A 20626-nucleotide genomic window follows, 5' to 3' on the forward strand; every position below is an offset into this window, starting at 1 on the left:
GTCTGTGCGGAGCAGAACTCTGTGGTCTTGAACTTTGGGTCGAAAGCGTGAAAGTGCCAGGTGCACTGCTTTCAGCTTGAGCCAGTTGATATGGTGGTCCCGAACTCACTGCGGGGGCCATATTCCTTGGGCTTGTTTGTCCAATATATGCGCTCCCCACCCTTGGAGGGAGGCGTCTGTTACCAGAGTCATAGTTGTGACGAGTGGGTCCAAGGGGACCCCCTGTCTGAGGTTGGTCAGTGACGACCACCAGTACAGGGTTTCCTTTACTTGGTCCGGGATCGATACTCGCCTGTTTAGTTCCCGTAGGTGAGCTCGGTGTTCCAATAACAAGCGTTGGACCGGGCCGCTGCGTAGTGCGGCCTGAGGAACTACCCTTCGAACAGAGGTCATCATTCCGATGAGCCGCATTAGTTCTCGGAGAGACACTGAAGAAACGCTGACTAGGCATTCTGCTAGGTTGCTTAGCGCTAAGCAATGCGCTTGAGATGGGCGAACCAGGCCTACTTCGGTGTCGAACTCCATGCCCAGGAACACCAACTGTTGAGTCGGGTCGGGATGGGACTTTTTGTGATTTACTAGGAAGCCCAACTGGTTAAGTAAATCCTGTGTAAGCCTTACATGTCTGGCTAATAACCCCTTGTCTGGGTTGTGTATCAACCAATCGTCTAGGTCTGTAGATTTTGGTACTATGAATACATTTGAGTAGAAGCCCAGACTTAGTGCCGGCTGAACTATACTGTGTATGGTGCCCTTTCTTAGCAAACTGTCTACTTCCTGTCTGATTGCTTCCGCCTTGTGGGGGTCCCCTGGCAGTGGCAGAGAAGATGTCAGTGGTATTCTGTAACCACGTGCGACTAACTGGAGTGTCCAGGGATCGATTACCTGCTGCCTCCAAGCCGGAATGCACCAGCGCAATCTGTGTGTGCCAGGGATCTGTGGCCATGGGTTCGGCGGTTTGCAAGAGGGGGGGGGGGGTTCTCCTCTACTGTGAGGTGAGCCTCCCCGGAGATCACTGGGGTTACTAAGCTGTAGCCTGATCTCTTGCCGAATGCAGGCCCATCCCCTCCGTCGCAGAGGTAAGCGTCAAACATGCTGCTGGGTTGATGACCACCCGAGGAAGAGGAGGAGCCACCACCTGGTCCTCTTTCCCGGGGGCGCGCCGCTACCCTTCCCTCCCGCGTATGGGTACGAGCGCTTGCCTCCTGGCTGACTCTGATTTGCGGAGCTAGTCCTAGGGCGTTGTGCTTTCTGTGCTTGGGGCGCCCTCCGCTTCCCCTTGGCAGCGGCCAACTGGCTAGCGGATTCGACTTGAACCATTTACATGTAGTTTGTTACACCCCGAAGCTCTGCGCCTGCCCCCGCTATCTCCCCATCAAAGAGGGTGGAGGATCTCCAGTCTGCGTAACTGAGGTGGTGGCATACCCCCTGACTCAGTTCGCCGGCGAAAACACATGTGTCTAATACCACGTCCCGCTGCACATTAGTAGCCCCGGCCAAGAGAGCCATATGACACTGGAGGATATCGCACATAGCCGTCCGGTGGCCTACCATTAGCTGTGTCGCCTGGTCTAGGGGGCGAGTGCGTTCTGCGTCTGGGGTCTAGAGTCCTAGGCGCGCACAAGAATGCGCTCCAGTGTGGCGCACAAGAATGCGCTCCAGTGTGGCGCACAAGAATGCGCTCCAGTATGGCGCACAAGAATGCGCTCCAGTGTGGCACCCACGAATTCAAGGAAGTTGATGGGTCGTAACTCTGCCCTCAGGGCATGTTGGATAGTCTCAGAATGGGTCGATGAGAATGACCATGGAACACGGCCGTCCCCCTTCACACGGCTAGCAAAACATAAGTTTGAGGTACCGGGGTCCGGGGAAGGAGCCTGTTGCCACTAGCCTGAGCCTCGGCCTCCCCCGAATCAGCAGGGGAGTCACGGCTGGGAACGGGGGGGGGGGGGGGGGTTCTGTGTTTCTTCCTACTTGCCGGCTGAGAGGCCGCAGTGGAGACAGCTCGCTCCGCCTGCAGGTGATCTACTCTGCCTGCCAGGGACGCAATTTGCCCTGACAGTCCTTCGACCAATGCCCTCATTTCGGCAGCAAAACCGGCGCCGTGTGAGGATGGGTCCACAACGGGACCCAGCGCGGGCCCCATAGGAGGAAAGACCTCCAGGGCACAGCCTCGCTGTTGCCGGTAAAGTTGGATAACCCACTGCCTGAAAAAACAGACTGTGTAGATGCCCTTCAATCAGTGGGGGCACTCCCACTATCGGGTCCTTTGCTTGGTATTCTGGTATGAGAACCGGTAGCCGAGCGCGAGGACTTATCATTTATGCCAACGCACAACTCACTCATACCCATGCCGATAGCACTTGCAGCACAACCTTTTCGCGAACGAGTGGCGCGGTCAGTCTCGACTATTTTGACATACTGCTGGAATGACTCCCAGGTTTTCGAACCCCAGCGATTACAAATATTCTCTGGGCAGACACCCGAACCTCGAACGTACGTGAAACAACGATAGCACTTTGTATGAGGGTTCCATTCCTGCAATTGCTGTGTACACTGAGTACAAATCCGCCTCGTAAACTGAGGAGATAATACCGGCGGTGAGCATCTGGCATTGCCAGTGCATCTATCCATTTCTAAATACATTAAAAATAAAAGACGACACGCATGAGGGAAAAAGAATTACAGTTGTAAATTGTCAAATCAATATGTGATTACTTAGTGGCGCCGGGTTTTAATTTCTTTGTTGTGGAAAGCATAACACACAAAGGGGAAAACGACACGAGGGTAAAAAGACAAGAAAAACTTATCCTACCAGTTAGAATGTCGGATGCCGCGGCTGCGGCAACGACCCACGCTAGAAACCCGGACAGGAAAAAGCAACAGAGCCAGGCAGAGCCGCTCAGAATCATTCCCCGTCGAGGTGGAGAAAAATTAAGAGTGATGGATGGCTACCTGTGGCGCTGCCAGGTGGCCTCGGTCACGTGGGTTCGTGACGTAAGGGGTAAAAGAATCTTGAGGTCATGGGGCTTACCCTGACCTGGATTCTATCTCTCCGTCACCGGCAGAATCACTGATTAATGCCTACAGTTCAAAATAGTCATTTTGACTGACCGGAGTCTATGGTGGGTAATTGAACGTAGTGAATATGGTACATTTCAAAGTGTTAGTCAACTTACATCCTCTGGGTTTCATGATGAACATTAGAAGCAGTAACTATGGGAGGGCAATCACTGATAGTCACAGTGGTGTCATCAAGGGGAAGTGACATTGGAGCATTATCGTCATTATGAATCCTAGCATGAACATCAGAATTATCATTGACAGGACTACGAAGATCAGGATTTTTCATTCTTGCTAATTGGGTCAGAGTTGTCCTGCTCAGACCAAAATCTTCAAGTTTTGGTGTGCAAAGCTCATCTTTCTCTGGAATTTGACTTCTTGGAGGAGTCTGAAACCTGGTCAAAATTATTGTTAAAGAAAATGTAACTAGTGCCCTAAAATTTCTGGAGGTATTATTGCTTATAACATTTCCTTCATGAAAATGCCATCACAGACGATCCTGTCCAGCCGTAGAGTAGCAAGGCTGTGATTGTTGTGACTCACATTTTCAGGGCAACAAGATCAGGACGACATGGAGCGCGTATTTTTGCACTGCTGTTGCCAAGAAATTTAAAGCAGCAGTAAAGCAAAAAAAAGCATTTAGGATTCAAAGAAATAGTTGTTCTCCTGCCACCGTGTTGACAAGGGTAGCTGCAGTGCATCTATTTTGTTGTACAGATGTAGAACTGAAGTAATCTTTTATCATGCGACACACTTTCAGCAGTAACAGTCAAGGCAGGCTTGGTTTTTTAGGGAGGAAAGGGCTGCTGAATTGTCAGTTTAGTGCATATGCTACATTTGACACTTACATAACCGTACATGTACTAACTTACATGGATTTAGCTTTTATTTTGCCTCTTTTTCACTGTTTCTTTATTCCAAGATATGAGACAGTTGTACACTATCATATCTATGCACTGGGATTTAGATGCTGAACCATAATTTATTTCTAAGCAGTTTTCACTGATGTGGACTTCCCTATATATTAATTCTTATCAGAATTATGTTTTTGTTATTGAATTATAACCCAAGAAATCAATAGGATATGCGACACTTAATAAGGGGGTTGTAATGAATAAAAAAACATCAGTTGAAACTGGTTTTCTAATAGATTTCACTACACAAGTGAAAATACAAGGATGAAGATTTGTAGAGCATGGAAAAATAATAAAGAATTACAATTTGGTGATTTATATTACAGTGCCAGTTTTTGCACCACAATGTGTTAGATATGCAACATATAAAATGCATGTCAAAATTCAAGGGAATGAAAATTGGTGAAAGTCATTGTGTGTGGTTGTACCAAGGTTCCTAGTCAATATTTTACTGCTACACAATTCACCAATTTTCCCAACTTATAAACATTTGTCTCTTGATATTAAATCAGTACAAAATACATGTAATCATGTGACATTCTACTCATAACATTAGTGTATTTCCAGCATGTTGCTGACAATGTTGCAGTATTTCCAGTATGTTGCTGACAATGTTGCAGTGTGTTTCCAGCATGTTGCTGACAATGTTGAAGTGTATTTCCAGCATGTTGCTGACAATGTTGCAGTGTAATTCCAGCATGTTGCTGACAATGTTGCAGTGTATTTCCAGCATGTTGCTGACAATGTTGCAGTGTGTTGCTGACAATGTTGCCGTGTATTTCCAGCATGTTGCTGACAATGTTGCAGTGTATTTCCAGCATGATGCTGACAATGTTGCAGTGTATTTCCAGCATGTTGCTGACAATGTTGCAGTGTAATTCCAGCATGTTGCTGACAATGTTGCAGTGTATTTCCAGCATGTTGCTGACAATGTTGCAGTGTGTTGCTGACAATGTTGCCGTGTATTTCCAGCATGTTGCTGACAATGTTGCAGTGTATTTCCAGCATGATGCTGACAATGTTGCAGTGTATTTCCAGCATGATGCTGACAATGTTGCAATGTATTTCCAGCATATTGCTGACAATGTTGCAGTGTATTTCCAGCATGTTGCTGATAATGTTGAAGTGTATTTCCAGCATGTTGCTGACAATGTTGCAGTGTATTTCCAGCATGATGCTGACAATGTTGCAATGTATTTACAGCATGTTGCTGACAATGTTGCAGTGTATTTACAGCATGTTGCTGACAATGTTGCAGTGTATTTACAGCATGTTGCTGACAATGTTGCAGTGTATTTCCAGCATGTTGCTGACAATGTTGCAGTGTATTTCCAGCATGATGCTGACAATGTTGCAGTGTATTTCCAGCATGTTGCTGACAATGTTGAAGTGTATTTCCAGCATGATGCTGACAATGTTGCAGTGTATTTTCAGCATGTTGCTGACAATGTTGCAGTGTATTTCCAGCATGATGCTGACAATGTTGCAGTGTATTTCCAGCATGTTGCTGACAATGTTAAAGTGTATTTCCAGCATGTTGCTGACAATGTTGCAGTATATTTCCAGCATGATGCTGACAATGTTGCAGTGTATTTCCAGCATGTTGCTGACAATGTTGCAGTGTATTTCCAGCATGTTGCTGACAATGTTGCAGTGTATTTCCAGCATGTTGCTGACAATGTTGCAGTGTATTTACAGCATGTTTCTGACAATGTTGCAGTGTATTTCCAGCATGATGCTGACAATGTTGCAGTGTATTTCCAGCATGTTGCTGACAATGTTGCTGGCTAGTACACCAAATGCAGAATTGTTGGTCAAGGATACACCTTAGTTTCTTGATGCACTTCAACAACACTATTCTTGTGTATCTGGCTTTGTGCAGAGGGTTTTTCGTTTTCTTTGTCTTCTTCTGAATCTTCTACTTGAGATTTGTTTCTGGGTTCTGAAAGATAAATGAATAAAAATGACAAATAAAAATGAGTTTTCTAAAAACTGCCAGATGAAAAAGTTCAGTAATATACATGAACACAAAAAAATTATTCATAAAAAAATAATTAAGGTAGCATGAGGGAAAAAACTAGAAAAAAAACGTTTTTCAAAAAATTTCAGAATACTAAACATATTGTATAGGGGTACTTTCTAAAATTGACTGTATGTGATGCGTTTGGTGCATAATTTCAGTTATTTTTTTCATGAACCTAGCTATGGGTAAACACAACATTTACATACCAGGTTGAGTGACTAAATGAATTTAATTTGCATCAAGCTTTATTATATCCTCGCTATAGTTTTTATTTAGATTTCAAGCTCTTAAGAGTGTTTTTATTTTATTTGGTTGACATGTTTTTCTGCCTATTAGTTTTTGTTTTTCACCACAGACTATAGAAAGTGTTGTGTTGTATAGACCTCACTAGAAGTATTTGCATCACAAATAGGCTTATCTCACGGTCAGAACGTTGATATGTTGTATTGATGTTGACACTAATATTATTCTGTATCAAGGCCCGACAACAACAAAGAAAGGTAAAAACAGAATTTATTAATTGAATTGTCTCTATGTTGCGTGTATATTTTATAGCGTCTATTTTGAATGATAATTTCCCCTCCCCAAAAAAATCATGACAGTGGCATGGTATAAATTCATATATACCGACATTCCCTCCAGTATTGAGGGACTGTCATATACAGTGTAGCCTACGCCAATAGAATCTCTCTGCATATTACATAACAAAACATCCACATGCAAATCTCTGTTCACCACAGCAAATGCTATACTTTCAATTTATTAATCGGAAGGCAAACACTTAGTGCTAACTTGGTTATGACAATGTCCATCCGAATCACCATGGTACAAGATTTCTGGTATCTAACATAAAAAGATACATCTACAGAGCTATAGTCAAACAGATGAAAGGTAAACAAACTGACAATGTCCATCCAAATCACCGTGGTACGAGATTTCTGGTATCCAACATAAAAAGATATATCTACAGAGCTATAGTCAAACAGATGAAAGGTAAACAAACTGACAATGTCCATCCGAATCACCATGGTACAAGATTTCTGGTATCTAACATAAAAAGATATATCTACAGAGCTATAGTCAAACAGATGAAAGGTAAACAAACTGACAATGTCCATCCAAATCACCGTGGTACGAGATTTCTGGTATCCAACATAAAAAGATATATCTACAGAGCTATAGTCAAACAGATGAAAGGTAAACAAACTGACAATGTCCATCCAAATCACCATGGTACAAGATTTCTGGTATCTAACATAAAAAGATATATCTACAGAGCTATAGTCAAACAGATGAAAGGTAAACAAACTGACAATGTCCATCCAAATCACCGTGGTACGAGATTTCTGGTATCCAACATAAAAAGATATATCTACAGAGCTATAGTCAAACAGATGAAAGGTAAACAAACTGACAATGTCCATCCGAATCACCATGGTACAAGATTTCTGGTATCTAACATAAAAAGATATATCTACAGAGCTATAGTCAAACAGATGAAAGGTAAACAAACTGACAATGTCCATCCAAATCACCGTGGTACGAGATTTCTGGTATCCAACATAAAAAGATATATCTACAGAGCTATAGTCAAACAGATGAAAGGTAAACAACCTGACAATATTCATCCGAATCACTGTGGTACGAGATTTCTGGTATCCAACATAAAAAGATGTATGTATCTATAGAGCTATAGTCAAACAGATGAAAGGTAAATAAACTGACAATGTCCATCCAAATCACCGTGGTACGAGATTTCTGGTATCCAACATAAAAAGATATATCTACAGAGCTATAGTCAAACAGATGAAAGGTAAACAAACTGACAATGTTCATCCGAATCACCGTGGTACGAGATTTCTGGTATCCAACATAAAAAGATATATCTACAGAGCTATAGTCAAACAGATGAAAGGTAAACAAACTGACAATATTCATCCGAATCACTGTGGTACGAGATTTCTGGTATCCAACATAAAAAGATGCATCTACAGAGCTATAGTCAAACAGATGAAAGGTAAACAAACTGACAATGTTCATCCGAATCACTGTGGTACGAGATTTCTGGTATCCAACATAAAAAGATACATGTATATCTACAGAGCTATAGTCAAACAGATGAAAGGTAAACAAACTGACAATGTCCATCCAAATCACCGTGTTACGAGATTTCTGGTATCCAACATAAAAAGATACATCTACAGAGGTACAACAAACTGACAATGTCCATCCAAATCACCGTGGTACGAGATTTCTGGTATCCAACATAAAAAGATATATCTACAGAGCTATAGTCAAACAGATGAAAGGTAAATAAACTGACAATGTCCATCCAAATCACTGTGGTACGAGATTTCTGGTATCCAACATAAAAAGATATATCTACAGAGCTATAGTCAAACAGATGAAAGGTAAACAAACTGACAATGTCCATCCAAATCACTGTGGTACGAGATTTCTGGTATCCAACATAAAAAGATATATCTACAGAGCTATAGTCAAACAGATGAAAGGTAAACAAACTGACAATGTCCATCCAAATCACCATGGTACAAGATTTCTGGTATCTAACATAAAAAGATATATCTACAGAGCTATAGTCAAACAGATGAAAGGTAAACAAACTGACAATATTCATCCGAATCACTGTGGTACGAGATTTCTGGTATCCAACATAAAAAGATGTATGTATCTATAGAGCTATAGTCAAACAGATGAAAGGTAAACAAACTGACAATGTTCATCCGAATCACCGTGGTACGAGATTTCTGGTATCCAACATAAAAAGATATATCTACAGAGCTATAGTCAAACAGATGAAAGGTAAACAAACTGACAATATTCATCCGAATCACTGTGGTACGAGATTTCTGGTATCCAACATAAAAAGATGTATCTACAGAGCTATAGTCAAACAGATGAAAGGTAAATAAACTGACAATGTCCATCCAAATCACTGTGGTACGAGATTTCTGGTATCCAACATAAAAAGATATATCTACAGAGCTATAGTCAAACAGATGAAAGGTAAACAAACTGACAATGTTCATCCGAATCACCGTGGTACGAGATTTCTGGTATCCAACATAAAAAGATACATCTACAGAGCTATAGTCAAACAGATGAAAGGTAAACAAACTGACAATGTTCATCCGAATCACTGTGGTACGAGATTTCTGGTATCCAACATAAAAAGATACATGTATATCTACAGAGCTATAGTCAAACAGATGAAAGGTAAACAAACTGACAATGTCCATCCAAATCACCGTGTTACGACATTTCTGGTATCCAACATAAAAAGATACATCTACAGAGCTACAACAAACTGACAATGTCCATCCAAATCATCGTGGTACGAGATTTCTGGTATCCAACATAAAAAGATATATCTACAGAGCTATAGTCAAACAGATGAAAGGTAAACAAACTGACAATGTTCATCCAAATCACCGTGGTACGAGATTTCTGGTATCCAACATAAAAAGATATATCTACAGAGCTATAGTCAAACAGATGAAAGGTAAACAAACTGACAATGTCCATCCAAATCACCGTGGTACGAGATTTCTGGTATCCAACATAAAAAGATATATCTACAGAGCTATAGTCAAACAGATGAAAGGTAAACAAACTGACAATGTCCATCCAAATCACCGTGTTACGAGATTTCTGGTATCCAACATAAAAAGATATATCTACAGAGCTATAGTCAAACAGATGAAAGGTAAACAAACTGACAATGTCCATCCAAATCACCGTGTTACGAGATTTCTGGTATCCAACATAAAAAGATATATCTACAGAGCTATAGTCAAACAGATGAAAGGTAAACAAACTGACAATGTCCATCCAAATCACTGTGGTACGAGATTTCTGGTATCCAACATAAAAAGATATATCTACAGAGCTATAGTCAAACAGATGAAAGGTAAACAAACTGACAATGTCCATCCAAATCACTGTGGTACGAGATTTCTGGTATCCAACATAAAAAGATATATCTACAGAGCTATAGTCAAACAGATGAAAGGTAAACAAACTGACAATGTCCATCCAAATCACTGTGGTACGAGATTTCTGGTATCCAACATAAAAAGATATATCTACAGAGCTATAGTCAAACAGATGAAAGGTAAACAAACTGACAATATTCATCCGAATCACTGTGGTACGAGATTTCTGGTATCCAACATAAAAAGATATATCTACAGAGCTATAGTCAAACAGATGAAAGGTAAACAAACTGACAATGTCCATCCAAATCACCATGGTACAAGATTTCTGGTATCTAACATAAAAAGATATATCTACAGAGCTATAGTCAAACAGATGAAAGGTAAACAAACTGACAATGTCCATCCAAATCACCATGGTACAAGATTTCTGGTATCTAACATAAAAAGATATATCTACAGAGCTATAGTCAAACAGATGAAAGGTAAACAAACTGACAATGTCCATCCAAATCACTGTGGTACGAGATTTCTGGTATCCAACATAAAAAGATATATCTACAGAGCTATAGTCAAACAGATGAAAGGTAAACAAACTGACAATGTCCATCCAAATCACTGTGGTACGAGATTTCTGGTATCCAACATAAAAAGATATATCTACAGAGCTATAGTCAAACAGATGAAAGGTAAACAAACTGACAATATTCATCCGAATCACTGTGGTACGAGATTTCTGGTATCCAACATAAAAAGATATATCTACAGAGCTATAGTCAAACAGATGAAAGGTAAACAAACTGACAATGTCCATCCAAATCACCATGGTACAAGATTTCTGGTATCTAACATAAAAAGATATATCTACAGAGCTATAGTCAAACAGATGAAAGGTAAACAAACTGACAATATTCATCCGAATCACTGTGGTACGAGATTTCTGGTATCCAACATAAAAAGATATATCTACAGAGCTATAGTCAAACAGATGAAAGGTAAACAAACTGACAATGTTCATCCGAATCACTGTGGTACGAGATTTCTGGTATCCAACATAAAAAGATGTATCTACAGAGCTATAGTCAAACAGATGAAAGGTAAACAAACTGACAATGTTCATCCGAATCACCGTGGTACGAGATTTCTGGTATCCAACATAAAAAGATATATCTACAGAGCTATAGTCAAACAGATGAAAGGTAAACAAACTGACAATGTCCATCTGAATCACCGTGGTACGAGATTTCTGGTATCCAACATAAAAAGATATATCTACAGAGCTATAGTCAAACAGATGAAAGGTAAACAACCTGACAATATTCATCCGAATCACTGTGGTACGAGATTTCTGGTATCCAACATAAAAAGATGTATGTATCTATAGAGCTATAGTCAAACAGATGAAAGGTAAACAAACTGACAATGTCCATCCAAATCACCGTGGTACGAGATTTCTGGTATCCAACATAAAAAGATACATCTACAGAGCTATAGTCAAACAGATGAAAGGTAAACAAACTGACAATGTTCATCCGAATCACCGTGGTACGAGATTTCTGGTATCCAACATAAAAAGATACATCTACAGAGCTATAGTCAAACAGATGAAAGGTAAACAAACTGACAATGTCCATCCAAATCACTGTGGTACGAGATTTCTGGTATCCAACATAAAAAGATATATCTACAGAGCTATAGTCAAACAGATGAAAGGTAAACAAACTGACAATATTCATCCGAATCACTGTGGTACGAGATTTCTGGTATCCAACATAAAAAGATGTATCTACAGAGCTATAGTCAAACAGATGAAAGGTAAATAAACTGACAATGTCCATCCAAATCACCGTGGTACGAGATTTCTGGTATCCAACATAAAAAGATATATCTACAGAGCTATAGTCAAACAGATGAAAGGTAAACAAACTGACAATGTCCATCCAAATCACTGTGGTACGAGATTTCTGGTATCCAACATAAAAAGATAGCAAATAACACCGAATAAACGGCAAGGTAAAGACTATGTCTAATTATAGTAAATACGTACTGCGTGCGTGACTCGAACCGGCGCTCGCGTACGGCACCTAATCGCCTAGCTTCACGCCACTACACGTCTTCCCCTCGGCCACCGGGCATCCCCAAAAAAGGATGCTTAATAACCGAGCTTATTACGTGCAGAGAACGTGAAACCCGTCCACGCGATACGCGCCACACAGCATGGCCAGAATGCGGCAAAGGCCTTCAGATCTGGCTGTAGTAGGATGGTGAAAGTAATGGTACAGCATTTTAACAGTGAATAAGTACTGAGAAATAATTTTTAAACTCATAGTTGCTGTCGACATAGGAAGTAAAGTAAGCAAATAACACCGAATAAACGGCAAGGTAAAGACTATGTCTAATTATAGTAAATACGTACTGCGTGCGTGACTCGAACCGGCGCTCGCGTACGGCACCTAATCGCCTAGCTTCACGCCACTACACGTCTTCCCCTCGGCCACCGGGCATCCCCAAAAAAGGATGCTTAATAACCTAGCTTATTACGTGCAGAGAACGTGAAACCCGTCCACGCGATACGCGCCACACAGCATGGCCAGAATGCGGCAAAGGCCTTCAGATCTGGCTGTAGTAGGATGGTGAAAGTAATGGTACAGCATTTTAACAGTGAATAAGTACTGAGAAATAATTTTTAAACTCATAGTTGCTGTCGACATAGGAAGTAAAGTAAGCAAATAACACCGAATAAACGGCAAGGTAAAGACTATGTCTAATTATAGTAAATACGTACTGCGTGCGTGACTCGAACCGGCGCTCGCGTACGGCACCTAATCGCCTAGCTTCACGCCACTACACGTCTTCCACTCGGCCACCGGGCATCCCCAAAAAAGGATGCTTAATAACCGAGCTTATTACGTGCAGAGAACGTGAAACCCGTCCACGCGATACGCGCCACACAGCATGGCCAGAATGCGGCAAAGGCCTTCAGATCTGGCTGTAGTAGGATGGTGAAAGTAATGGTACAGCATTTTAACAGTGAATAAGTACTGAGAAATAATTTTTAAACTCATAGTTGCTGTCGACATAGGAAGTAAAGTAAGCAAATAACACCGAATAAACGGCAAGGTAAAGACTATGTCTAATTATAGTAAATACGTACTGCGTGCGTGACTCGAACCGGCGCTCGCGTACGGCACCTAATCGCCTAGCTTCACGCCACTACACGTCTTCCCCTCGGCCACCGGGCATCCCCAAAAAAGGATGCTTAATAACCGAGCTTATTACGTGCAGAGAACGTGAAACCCGTCCACGCGATACGCGCCACACAGCATGGCCAGAATGCGGCAAAGGCCTTCAGATCTGGCTGTAGTAGGATGGTGAAAGTAATGGTACAGCATTTTAACAGTGAATAAGTACTGAGAAATAATTTTTAAACTCATAGTTGCTGTCGACATAGGAAGTAAAGTAAGCAAATAACACCGAATAAACGGCAAGGTAAAGACTATGTCTAATTATAGTAAATACGTACTGCGTGCGTGACTCGAACCGGCGCTCGCGTACGGCACCTAATCGCCTAGCTTCACGCCACTACACGTCTTCCCCTCGGCCACCGGGCATCCCCAAAAAAGGATGCTTAATAACCGAGCTTATTACGTGCAGAGAACGTGAAACCCGTCCACGCGATACGCGCCACACAGCATGGCCAGAATGCGGCAAAGGCCTTCAGATCTGGCTGTAGTAGGATGGTGAAAGTAATGGTACAGCATTTTAACAGTGAATAAGTACTGAGAAATAATTTTTAAACTCATAGTTGCTGTCGACATAGGAAGTAAAGTAAGCAAATAACACCGAATAAACGGCAAGGTAAAGACTATGTCTAATTATAGTAAATACGTACTGCGTGCGTGACTCGAACCGGCGCTCGCGTACGGCACCTAATCGCCTAGCTTCACGCCACTACACGTCTTCCCCTCGGCCACCGGGCATCCCCAAAAAAGGATGCTTAATAACCGAGCTTATTACGTGCAGAGAACGTGAAACCCGTCCACGCGATACGCGCCACACAGCATGGCCAGAATGCGGCAAAGGCCTTCAGATCTGGCTGTAGTAGGATGGTGAAAGTAATGGTACAGCATTTTAACAGTGAATAAGTACTGAGAAATAATTTTTAAACTCATAGTTGCTGTCGACATAGGAAGTAAAGTAAGCAAATAACACCGAATAAACGGCAAGGTAAAGACTATGTCTAATTATAGTAAATACGTACTGCGTGCGTGACTCGAACCGGCGCTCGCGTACGGCACCTAATCGCCTAGCTTCACGCCACTACACGTCTTCCCCTCGGCCACCGGGCATCCCCAAAAAAGGATGCTTAATAACCGAGCTTATTACGTGCAGAGAACGTGAAACCCGTCCACGCGATACGCGCCACACAGCATGGCCAGAATGCGGCAAAGGCCTTCAGATCTGGCTGTAGTAGGATGGTGAAAGTAATGGTACAGCATTTTAACAGTGAATAAGTACTGAGAAATAATTTTTAAACTCATAGTTGCTGTCGACATAGGAAGTAAAGTAAGCAAATAACACCGAATAAACGGCAAGGTAAAGACTATGTCTAATTATAGTAAATACGTACTGCGTGCGTGACTCGAACCGGCGCTCGCGTACGGCACCTAATCGCCTAGCTTCACGCCACTACACGTCTTCCCCTCGGCCACCGGGCATCCCCAAAAAAGGATGCTTAATAACCGAGCTTATTACGTGCAGAGAACGTGAAACCCGTCCACGCGATACGCGCCACACAGCATGGCCAGAATGCGGCAAAGGCCTTCAGATCTGGCTGTAGTAGGATGGTGAAAGTAATGGTACAGCATTTTAACAGTGAATAAGTACTGAGAAATAATTTTTAAACTCATAGTTGCTGTCGACATAGGAAGTAAAGTAAGCAAATAACACCGAATAAACGGCAAGGTAAAGACTATGTCTAATTATAGTAAATACGTACTGCGTGCGTGACTCGAACCGGCGCTCGCGTACGGCACCTAATCGCCTAGCTTCACGCCACTACACGTCTTCCCCTCGGCCACCGGGCATCCCCAAAAAAGGATGCTTAATAACCGAGCTTATTACGTGCAGAGAACGTGAAACCCGTCCACGCGATACGCGCCACACAGCATGGCCAGAATGCGGCAAAGGCCTTCAGATCTGGCTGTAGTAGGATGGTGAAAGTAATGGTACAGCATTTTAACAGTGAATAAGTACTGAGAAATAATTTTTAAACTCATAGTTGCTGTCGACATAGGAAGTAAAGTAAGCAAATAACACCGAATAAACGGCAAGGTAAAGACTATGTCTAATTATAGTAAATACGTACTGCGTGCGTGACTCGAACCGGCGCTCGCGTACGGCACCTAATCGCCTAGCTTCACGCCACTACACGTCTTCCCCTCGGCCACCGGGCATCCCCAAAAAAGGATGCTTAATAACCGAGCTTATTACGTGCAGAGAACGTGAAACCCGTCCACGCGATACGCGCCACACAGCATGGCCAGAATGCGGCAAAGGCCTTCAGATCTGGCTGTAGTAACACGGTGATTTGGATGGACATTGTCAGTTTGTTTACCTTTCATCTGTTTGACTATAGCTGACAATGTCCATCCGAATCACTGTGGTACGAGATTTCTGGTATCCAACATAAAAAGATATATCTACAGAGCTATAGTCAAACAGATGAAAGGTAAACAAACTGACAATGTTCATCCAAATCACCGTGGTACGAGATTTCTGGTATCCAACATAAAAAGATATATCTACAGAGCTATAGTCAAACAGATGAAAGGTAAACAAACTGACAATGTTCATCCGAATCACTGTGGTACGAGATTTCTGGTATCCAACATAAAAAGATATATCTACAGAGCTATAGTCAAACAGATGAAAGGTAAACAAACTGACAATGTCCATCCGAATCACTGTGGTACGAGATTTCTGGTATCCAACATAAAAAGATATATCTACAGAGCTATAGTCAAACAGATGAAAGGTAAACAAACTGACAATGTCCATCCAAATCACTGTGGTCTGAGATTTCTGGTATCCAACATAAAAAGATATATCTACAGAGCTATAGTCAAACAGATGAAAGGTAAACAAACTGACAATATTCATCCGAATCACCGTGGTACGAGATTTCTGGTATCCAACATAAAAAGATATATCTACAGAGCTATAGTCAAACAGATGAAAGGTAAACAAACTGACAATGTTCATCCGAATCACCGTGGTACGAGATTTCTGGTATCCAACATAAAAAGATATATCTACAGAGCTATAGTCAAACAGATGAAAGGTAAACAAACTGACAATGTTCATCCGAATCACCGTGGTACGAGATTTCTGGTATCCAACATAAAAAGATATATCTACAGAGCTATAGTCAAACAGATGAAAGGTAAACAAACTGACAATGTCCATCCAAATCACCGTGTTACGAGATTTCTGGTATCCAACATAAAAAGATACATCTACAGAGGTACAACAAACTGACAATGTCCATCCAAATCACCGTGGTACGAGATTTCTGGTATCCAACATAAAAAGATATATCTACAGAGCTATAGTCAAACAGATGAAAGGTAAATAAACTGACAATGTCCATCCAAATCACTGTGGTACGAGATTTCTGGTATCCAACATAAAAAGATATATCTACAGAGCTATAGTCAAACAGATGAAAGGTAAACAAACTGACAATGTCCATCCAAATCACTGTGGTACGAGATTTCTGGTATCCAACATAAAAAGATATATCTACAGAGCTATAGTCAAACAGATGAAAGGTAAACAAACTGACAATGTTCATCCGAATCACCGTGGTACGAGATTTCTGGTATCCAACATAAAAAGATGCATCTACAGAGCTATAGTCAAACAGATGAAAGGTAAACAAACTGACAATGTTCATCCGAATCACTGTGGTACGAGATTTTTGGTATCCAACATAAAAAGATACATGTATATCTACAGAGCTATAGTCAAACAGATGAAAGGTAAACAAACTGACAATGTCCATCCAAATCACCGTGGTACGAGATTTCTGGTATCCAACATAAAAAGATATATCTACAGAGCTATAGTCAAACAGATGAAAGGTAAACAAACTGACAATGTCCATCCAAATCACTGTGGTACGAGATTTCTGGTATCCAACATAAAAAGATATATCTACAGAGCTATAGTCAAACAGATGAAAGGTAAACAAACTGACAATGTCCATCTGAATCAAAACTACTTCCACTTCTTTAGAGTCATAAAACACAAAAAAGCATGTTCACACTCAGGTGGTGTGGTGTTGTATTATAAAAATATTTATTGTAATGGTATTAAACAGATGGAAAGTAGTTCTGAAGATTTTCTCTGGACAAGATTAGATAAATCTTTTTTTCACTTGGATGAGGACATCATTGTACTAGTATGTGCTTTCTACCTTAGCCCACAATCTTCAGATATTTTCAGTTGGAAAGAATTCAATTTATTTGATTTACTAGAAAAAGACATAACACAATATTCAAAATTAGGTGCATTAATTCCAACTGGTGACTTTAATGCTCGCACTAAGAGCGAACAAAACTTTGTCACTTTGTTATCAGTCATCAGAAACCAATATATCTTTAAAGCGAAGAAATTCTAAGGACTTGACAAAAAATCATTATGGTGATCTTCTCATAGATCTTTGTACAGAATCTGACCTGGCAATTCTAAATGGCAGATGCATAGGGGATTATACTGGCAAATTCACATGTCACCAGAAAAATGTGAGTAGCACAGTTGACTCCACTATTGTCGGCTACAATTTATTTAAAAAAATGAAACTATTTTATGTGCATCCTCTAATTTAAAAATAACATTCTAACAAAGCTTGATAATCAGAGCCAATCAAAACCAAGTGAATATTGGAATTTAATTAATGAGCTTAAGAATAACTCAAGAAAATAATTCGGAAAAATGGTTTGATCATTTTAAAAATTTAAATGCAAGTTCAGCTAACCAAAAAACAGATCAAAGCATTAAAGATGAACTTTATGGAAAACAATGAGCAATATCTACTGGTTTTAGATCAACTAATATCTCAACCAGAGATACAAAAATAAAAATAAACAATTTGAAAAATAAAAAAACACCTGGTGCTGATCAAATAACAAACCAAATGATTAAATCAAGTCGTCATATTTTGATAAAACCTTTACAAACTCTGTATAACCTAATACTATCCATGGGTAACTTCCCAAACAGCTGGAATCAGGGTATCATAACTCCTATTTTTAAGAAAGGAGATAAAGTGGGTTTAGGTAATAATAGGGGCATTACTTGATTAAATTCCCTCAGTAAATTATTCACAGCAATTTTACAATCAAGGCTCATTAAGCATCTTAATGATAGAAAAGTAATTATAAAGAAATAAATAGGTTTCATGCCAAAGTTCAGGACATCTGACCATGTATTTGTCTTTAAACAATTACTCACAAAATAACTATCCAAGGGTCAATATATCTTTGCATGTTTCATTGACTTCCAGAAAGACTTTGATTCTATTTGGCACCATGGTCTGTTATATTACAACATTATACTAAAACAAATTTCCACTTCCGGTTCGGTTAGACTTAAAATACACCACTAATATTCACTTTTGAGATATAATTTTTGGTACATGTATGTGTTGATTCTTGGATATTTTATCTTCATCGTCCTGTACTTTGTTTAGTAATTCAAACTTTCCAGTTTGCGTAAAAAGGGAGAGTTTCGCGATTTCGACATGCCTTTTCGTCATTATTTGCTGAGGGGCGGCCGCTTTCGTATGTGGTCTGCAACTTGCAGCACATGAACCTAAAAACGTTAGGTAAGTAATCAAACAAAAATGAAGGAGTACTAAAGTCCATAAAGTATGTTCAAGGTCTGCATTTTTTCGTGGATAAAAACGATTTACTCCCTCGCTTATTGTGACACCCTCAAATCAACTGATTTCCATTCCCCTCAAGAGTCGAAATGGTATATGCCTCGATTTTACGCCACGACTCGAAACAGTCTTTTTTGCCTGACATGTTTATTTGCCTTCAATAACGTTTCAGTGGCTGTTGCTGTCGTATTTTGAATCTTACCGATAACATTTTGGTTCAAATTCACGTAGCTATCGCCGAGAAACTCTGATAAATTTCTAACAAAAGCAAATTTGCATAACAGTGCTTTCGCCCTTTGACGCCATACTGGGGAGACAACTACAACATTTAAAGCTTAGCTATAGGGATATTCACTCGTATTAAATTGTGTTCGCCGTGATTGTGTTCGCTGTGCTAGGCAATCAAAAAATGTATTTACACTAATTTAAAGTACGTTCATGATCTTCACTTTCTCATAGCATAAACATGGTTTTTACCCTCACTTAAAATTAAAATATGATTGGGGTTGCAATCACCCTAGCTATCGGCGCAATAATTACTGTTGCATCTTTGCCACCATATTGAATTCCTGTTAGCTTATTATTACTACCTTATACTAACAAATTCCCACTTCCGTTCCGGTTAGACTTAAAATACACCACGTATATTCACTTTTGAGATATAATTTCGGTTATGTGTAGGTTCTTGGATATTTAAGCTTCGTCATCCTGTACTTCGTTTAGTTATTCAAACTTCCTAGTTTACGTAAAAATGGAGAGTTTCGCGAATTCAACATCGAATTATTTGCTGAGGGACACTTCCGGTTAGACTTGAAATACACCACGAATATTCACTTTTCGACATCAAACTATTTGCTGAGGGACGGCCAGTGTGACAAATGTTGGTTCCCGGGTACCTCGAATAAATAATATATCCAATCACTGGGCTATATCAATTTTATCAACAAATAAACGTGGAAGATTGGGGAACATTTCGTCGTGAATACTCACTTGCATTACATTGCGTGTTTTTTTTACTTTTTGGAATCCCTCAAATTTCTTTTGACTGCTCATAGAAAGAAATTTAGATGATTGGGCGTTAATTGTTACCTCAACCTTTTTCTTGCTCGGAATGGCGAATAAATAATATATCCAATCACTGGGCTGAAATCAACTAATTTCCATTCCCCTCAAGAGTCAACAATGGTATATGCCTGCATTTTACGCCATGACTCGAAAAAGTCTTTTTTGCTCGACATGTTCATTTGCCTTCAATTACGTTTCAGTGGCTTTACTGTCTTTACTGTCTGTTTTTAGAGTCTTGTCAATAACATTTTGGCTCAAATTCACGTAGCTATCACCGAAAATTCACCAATTTTTCAACTAACATACCAGAAGTTGTCGTGTCGCCATATATATTTAAACCATGCTAGGCAATCAAAAAATGTTTTTGCACTAAAGTATGTTCAAGACCTGCACATTCCCATAGCATAAACACAAGGTTTATCCTTGCTTATAATTGTCGTCCAAATAATTTACGTCCCAAATTTTGCTTTCCTGGCACCTCTAATAAAGCATAGATTATAGACAGATAATCAGATTTATATACATGCATTTGTATTTTAATACCAGTTGGAGAGCGCCCTCTATGGCTGGCGCATTCTTGTTTAATTGTGCCTTAGAGGGGGGCAGCAACATTGATCTACCTCTTTTGAACTACACCGTTGACTTGCCAGCTTGCAGT

The 20626-nt window shown here is 40.5% G+C and overlaps 1 protein-coding gene across 1 annotated transcript in view; it reads right to left on the minus strand.

Annotated features, from left to right (window-relative positions):
• Positions 1–20626, minus strand: part of LOC100368675 (uncharacterized) — an 80729-nt gene that overhangs the window by 23501 nt on the left and 36602 nt on the right. Inside the window, exons 4-5 of the mRNA XM_078008933.2 lie at positions 5802–5919; positions 3180–3458 (exon numbers count right to left, since the gene is read on the minus strand). Of these exons, the coding sequence (XP_077865059.1) occupies positions 3180–3458; positions 5802–5919 (397 nt within the window). The remainder of the gene's footprint in view (positions 1–3179; positions 3459–5801; positions 5920–20626) is intronic.

The sequence above is a fragment of the Saccoglossus kowalevskii genome, chromosome 11, assembly GCF_978046115.1.
Source record: "Saccoglossus kowalevskii chromosome 11, keSacKowa6.1, whole genome shotgun sequence".
Taxonomy (NCBI): domain Eukaryota; kingdom Metazoa; phylum Hemichordata; class Enteropneusta; family Harrimaniidae; genus Saccoglossus; species Saccoglossus kowalevskii.